At 38.5% G+C, this 6,807-nt stretch overlaps 1 protein-coding gene and 1 long non-coding RNA gene across 2 annotated transcripts in view; both read right to left on the minus strand.

Annotated features, from left to right (window-relative positions):
* Window positions 1-223: 223 nt before the first annotated feature.
* LOC107709673 (uncharacterized) lies at window positions 224-3,926 on the minus strand. Its single transcript, XR_001636517.1, has 3 exons — window positions 3,639-3,926; window positions 970-1,018; window positions 224-874 (listed from the first exon to the last, which is right to left on the minus strand). It is a non-coding gene; the product is annotated as an uncharacterized LOC107709673 (long non-coding RNA).
* A 2,650-nt stretch (window positions 3,927-6,576) lies between these two features.
* Window positions 6,577-6,807, minus strand: part of LOC107709663 (galactosylceramide sulfotransferase-like) — a 4,040-nt gene continuing 3,809 nt past the window's right edge. Inside the window, exon 4 of the mRNA XM_016514246.1 lies at window positions 6,577-6,740. Within this exon, the coding sequence (XP_016369732.1) occupies window positions 6,577-6,740 (164 nt within the window). The remainder of the gene's footprint in view (window positions 6,741-6,807) is intronic.

Consider the following 6,807-nt stretch of genomic DNA (forward strand, 5'->3'; position numbering starts at 1 on the left):
TGGTGTCTGTGTGTTTGTGGTGTGTGTGTGTGTGTGTGTGTATGTATGTGGTGTGTGTGTGTTTGTGGTGTGTGTGTGTGTGTGTATGTATGTGGTGTGTGTGTGTGTTTGTTTGTGGTGTGTGTGAAATTGATTTAATTTCTGAGTGAAAATTGTTTCTACACCAGTTGTTTTTTTTTGTAAGATTTATTTAATTTCTAAGTGAACACTGTTTCTTCGCCCATTTTTTTGGTGAATTTTATTGAATTTTTGAGTGAAAACTCTTTCGACACCAATTTTGTTTTCCCGTGTTGGAACCCTGACATTGGTATCGGCTTTTAAAAACACATATTGGTCGCTAGTGTTGGTCACATTGCATGTCAGTAAAGAACACTGTTGACATTTCTTGGTGGGTTTGTTCACAGGAATTCACAGAAGTATGAAAGAGTCCAGCCGTGTAAAGTAGAAGTGGACAAGTGGAAGACATGCCGCTGCCGCTGCCGCCGGACCCCCGAGGGCCCCTGTGGAGTTTGCAAACACAGACATGTGGGTCTTTAGTGAAGCTCCAGTCTGTCAGGTCTGTCTTGAGGTGCTGTGTGTCTTTACTGCCGCCACCTCCGAAGAGAATATCATCAAGGCTTAGAGTCCCAGGTTTTTCTAAAATGTTATTAATCACATAGACGGGGGAAGAGCCCCAGCGTCATAATTCATCTGTACCGCACGCCATAACCATAAAAAATAAGGATATACATGATTTAGGAAATAAAAAATAGTATACATGAGGATACAATTTCCCCAGAGGGCCGTTCTCTATCCTGCATCAGACAGATGGGATGTCGATCTTTCGTGGTCGTTCCTCTCCGCGCCACCAGGTTCAGGAACACCGCTTTGAGCTCTGAGGAAGTGAACGCACAATAGAGGGAAGTCACCGCGTGCTCGGGACGCTGGGATATCATCAGAACACTGTGATTACTGCGGGACTAAACCTACCTAATGGGATCCCCCATTGCTCCTGTTGGTGTCATTTTGAAGAAAGAACCTGCAGGACAGAGAGAAATTTTTTATATCATCAGTTATTATTATTAATATTATTCTCGTCATCATTTACTCACCTTCATGTCGCTCAAAAAAAAAACAAAAAAAACCATACAGGTTTGAAACAACATTGGTCTGATTGAAGTAAAGCAGCTTGCACCCAAGATGCAGATCGTTTATTAATATAAAATATTCTATTTTCCCATTTATTTTACATCTGGTAATTTTAAAAAAAAGTCTTTGTTAAAGAGTAAACAACCCATGAACCAAACCAACCAACTACGAGGTGAATCACATCATTGCAAACTCTGATTTGAAGTAAAAAAGTATTTAAAAATCGAATTAAACAAGACTGTGTCATTAATGGCTTTAATGCGAGTGACAAAAAAATAAAAAACCATGGCGAAATATAAAACTGATTTAAAGATGTTATGTATAAATAAACAATATATTTGCCATTTTTTGTAATTTATATATATATACTATTTTGTAATTTATATGCGCACATTTTTGGCGCAATTGGTTTGTGGTGATTCTCTGATTGGTTGAGATTATTTTGCAGAATCATGGGAAATTGAGTTTTTCACCAGGAAATCTGCTGTTTAAAACAATAATTTAAAAAAATAAGTTGAAATAATCCGGGCTGATGGCTTCAACAAAGAACTAAAGAATAGGCAAATAGAACAAAATTTTAATTTGCTGGAAATGTGCTCACCCCTCAAGCCATCCAAGATGTAGATGAGTTTGTTTCTTTCATATTTGAAGAAATTTAGCATTACATCACTTACAAACACACAGCTTTTGTCTTCTCCAGACGTTAACTGATGGACTGGAGTGCTGTGGATTACTTGTGGATTATTGTGATGTTTTTATCAGCTCTCATTCTGACGGCACCCATTCACTGCAGAGCATCCATTGCTGAGACACTGATGCAATGCTACATTTCTCCAAATCTGACGAACTCCTCTACATCTTGGATGGCCTGAGGGTGAGTCAGTTTTCAGCAAATGTTTATTTTTGGGTGAACTATTGCTTTAACAGCCTCATAGCTCACAGTATGTCTCTAATAAGTTATCATCAATGGAGAAAATGAATGGAGTCTTCTGGAACCCCACTGTTCCACTCAATTACAAAAAACATCACATTTTTGAGATGCATGCATAACGTCTCATAAATTAAAGGTCATAATCTCTGCTCTGAAGCAACAGTCATCCTCCCACATTCCTGCTGAGTCAGACAGACATCAGACGATACACTCAATGCAAGCCTGCAAAATGCACCAAAGACAAATGCAACCATGCACCAACAACAATGCAGCATATGCATTTCTTTTCTAAAGCAAACACACATGCTTGCATTCGCTGGCTAGGCACCTGCCTCCCATTGCACTCTCCCGAGTGCAGCTTGGAGCGTTTCCAAATCCAGTCAAACGAGGTCACTCTTTCCCCCGCCTCAGCCGCCATACTGAGCGCGCATGAACCCGATGAACCCAACCGACTGCTGCAGAACAGACTGATTGTAGCTACACACCCCTGCTGAACCCGTTCCAGCTCACCTCAACCTACACTCTACTATATATACACATCCTACTTTCACTATGCAATAATGAGCAATTCCCAACAGAAAAGAAGAACTCCTAAAATTGGCCATAACTGCATGCATACCAATTTCATGCAGTGCCGTGCAAAAAAAGGAGAGGTTTGTGATCAAATGACTGAAATGCATTAATCATTTCACATGCTCTTTATGCATGCAGATACATTGTAAAACAGACCTCTTTGAAATGCATGATGCTGAAATAAGTATAAAAGCAAAAGAGACACGTCTCCGTCGATGCCCGTATGCATGACTTCATCTTAGTGTCTAAATTTAGGACTGTGCCATGCATGCAACTGCTCTGGAGCTCCCTAGACAGTCCTGGTCTATCACACAGATACGTGGTATTTCTGCTCCGAGGACGCAGCATTCTGCTGAATGAGGTGGAAATGGTGAGGATAAAAGACACTTTGTCCTAACATGAACTGAGAAATAAGACTGGCATGGAGAGGCTGCAAATGCAAATGCTATCTGGCTTTTTCAAACCCCCTGAACATGCTGATGATACTGAAAACAGGTTAAACCCCACACGTTAGTTCAGATGCAAGTTTCCTACAGTCACATCAATAACCCAGATAATGCTTTAAAGCTGGATTATTGTGTGTGTGTGTGTGTATGTGTGGGTGGGTGGCAGACTGGGGAGAATACAGTCAGTCTGTGTCTGGGTAAAATAGTACATTCAGTTCTTGCAGTGGGCTGCTGCTCTTTTACTGTCTTCAGCACGTTTCTGTCGTTTATTAATCTGAATCTAGTAACGTTAGGTGAAGTATAGACTTTCCTGTTCAACAGCAGACAGAACAAAGGCGCTGAGACATCAGCACATCTACAGAGGCACTTTCGTTATTCCTGTTTTATGCTTGTATTCCCATCTGTCAGGCTTTTTGTGTGCTGGATACAGTTTTGAATTACGAAAAACACAATTCACGAGTTATCTTCAGAAGAATAGCTGACTAACGTTAGTGTCGACTCAACTAACGTCAACGTGGGTTTTTTTTTTACTTTCGGCGAATGTGTGAAGGTTTACTTACACATAAAGTCTTTGTTCTTGTCCTTTCGCTGTAAAGTTGCTGCTGGAAAAGGCGTTCGTGGACGAAAGAGGACCCGAGCGGCAGCCTTGCGGGGCTCGGACACCCCATACAAGGCTGCGGGACTGGGGCGTCAGGATCTCAGCCGCTTCCACTGGCTGACTGCATGTAATTCAACAGAGAGCTAATTTGGACCGTGCTGGACCGGGGCCAAGCCCCCCATTCCGACTCTGCACTGCAGTTGGGTTCAGAAGAACCGACGATTACCCGACGGTGGGCGGGATCTGCGAGTCTCCGCCCCCTCTGCGTGCGGCACGGCGCCATTGGGCGGTTAAAATATGGCAAGCCGATTAGCATTTAATCTATAAAACGTACTAGTGCCTATTTTCTTGCTACTAGTCCTTATTTTTTAGCTACTACTAGTATTTATTCCGTTAGGTGCTAGTGAAGGGAGAAACGAACCATTTCGAAGCTTCGAATCAATTGAACCAATTGCTTTGCAAAATGATTCACTGTTTCGAAGCACTCGAAACACCAAACTCTGGTGACGCCTGCTGGTCAAAACTGTAAATGCAACAAAAACTCAGGCCAAAACATGCATAAAAACAGCTTTTACAAACCCAATGCAAATGCTTTCTTGAAAGTATAATATATTAAATGCAATCAGAATAATAAAATACCATTTAAAATGAAGTGTCTGTATAATATGCGTCTTTAAAATAATAATTATTAATTTGCAAGGGCTTGTTTTGTTTGTTTTATGGAGAGCTTGTCTAAACAGGCCAGTAAGAGACTATTAACTACTACTCATCCTTTTAATTACACAAATGTCTCATTAAAAATGTCTACAAATTGATCATACTGTTCCGAGATCGTATAAAAACCATAGAGGATGATTCAGTGGTTTGCCGCTGGGGGGGCGATCTCAGTGAACTTGCATGGTTCACGGGTTCACAGAGATCGCCCCCCTAAGGTGAACTATTGAAATTTTGATACGTTTCGAAACAGTTATGACGTAACAAAGCCTCATTTACTGAAATCACGTGACTTTGGCATTTTGATACGTGCTCCGAACCAGTTTCAAAACAAATGATTCGCAAAGGTTTCGAAGCTTCAAGAAACAATGTTTCAAAAGCGGCCATCACTATTAGGTACTAGTACTTATTTGTTGGCTACTAGTGCTTATTATTTAGCAACTAGTACCTTTCTAAGTTATACTAGTAGTTATTCATTATCATTAGATACTAGTTATTATTTATTAGATACTGGTAGTCATTCATCAGATTCAAGTACCAATTAAATAGACACTAGAACTTATTCATTAGACACTAGTAGGGCTGTCAAAATGGCTGATAGACTAAATTCTAATTTAGTACTTAAATATTATCAAAATTCGAATTATATTCAAATTTAAAATGCATAATTTCAGTTAGGGTGAAGAAAAGCTTTTGGATTCTCTCCTGAGGCCACAAGATGGCGCATCGAGCAAAATATTACTAATGCACTATCTATCTAAAAAATCTAAAAAAGACTATCTGTGAAAAAAGTGCATAATGTTTCAAATAATGTTTATAAACCAATTATAAATAAGTTGCTTAAACAACTATAAACAAAACAGCATCATGTATTTTAGGGGCTAAATATCACATTCTTGTGGTTGCTTAAACCTGCGGACATGAAAAACAACCCGCGGAAACAGTATTAGAGTAGCCCAATTCCGCGGGAAAACCGTGGACTTGGCAACACTGGTTCTCTGTGAACGGCTTGGTTTCAGTTTTGACGTAAACAACATTTCCGCATTGATGTTCTCTTTTGCCGCAATATTTGTAATTAACGCAGCAGCGCCACATCTAGTGGCTTCAACTGGATAGGCTAAGAAAAACCACACTTTTAGCTACCAAATTTCCTACACTGAGCGTAATATAAAAGATACAAATAAGTATTTTTTTATAAATCCATACAACATATGAAGCAGTTAAACTAACTCATCCCAAACTGAACAATACTATCCTTAAACCAGCCCCATAATCTAGTGAAATGTAATTTGCTACATTAAATAATTTAGTTCAGGCAAGAATAAAAAAAAAGAGTAAATTAAATATTAGTACTATATTTAAGCTTGTAAAATTTAAAGTTTGAACTTATAAGTATATTTTACTTGGAATTGTTTGTTATTTTTTACAAAGATTGTTTAAGTAAATATCAAAGTCGTGATCCCGTTGTTCCCATCATGCACCTGGGCATGAATAATTAATGAGGTAAAATATTTAGCTGTTTTCGAGATGCATTTACACTGTTTTATGGTTGCTTTTGTTGTTAGGTTAAGTAACGTGCTGTTTTGTGACATCTGGAGTTCATTTATTACTCAAAATGACCCATTTATATTCAAACACTATTCACTGATTGTCACCGTCATTGTGTATAGTGTGCCAAGTATTCAGGTCTATGTATTCATTCAGTTTATAAATATAATAATTTAATTTAATAATTTATGCATTTAGCAGACGCTTTTATCCAATGCGACTTACAGTGCATTCAGGCTGTACATTTTATACAAAATATATTGAGTAAACATAATACTCTAAAAAGAATAATGGGCTGTCTACTTGCTTAAGTTATGGCAGGATTGGCATACCATATTGTAAGTGAATCACATGCTTTATTGGCATTGTTTTTTCAGTGCTATGTTGTTTGAGTAAAGTTTACAAACTGTGACTGAGTGAAATGTACTTGAGTATTGCAGGGTGAACTTAAAATAATTAAGTAGAAATTACTCATCAAACTCTTAACTGGCCATGTTAAAATTACTTATTTCCTTTGCTAATTTTACATAACTTAGTTAAGTAGATTTTACTTAATTCCATACTTAAATTTTACTTAAAAAATATGCATGCAAAAACTTGCAAAATAAAAATTAAGTAAATTTGACTTCTTGTTTTTTTCAGTGATGGACTCTCGGATCACCAGCTGCCAAATGATTCTCGAAGCCGAAGTCGAAAAACTGTCGATTCTTGAGGTAGAAAGCGTTGATCCCCTTTGGGTTGAAGTAGCGGTTTGGGCGTTTGAGAAGCTCTTCCAGTTGGTTTCCTTCAGGTATTCTCCACACTCAAAAAAAATCCTGGGTTATTTTCTTAACCCAAATGCTGGGTTGAGCCTTTTTGGGTCATTTTTT

Source organism: Sinocyclocheilus rhinocerous, unplaced genomic scaffold, assembly GCF_001515625.1.
Source record: "Sinocyclocheilus rhinocerous isolate Xijiao unplaced genomic scaffold, SAMN03320098_v1.1 scaffold3220, whole genome shotgun sequence".
NCBI lineage: Eukaryota > Metazoa > Chordata > Actinopteri > Cypriniformes > Cyprinidae > Sinocyclocheilus > Sinocyclocheilus rhinocerous.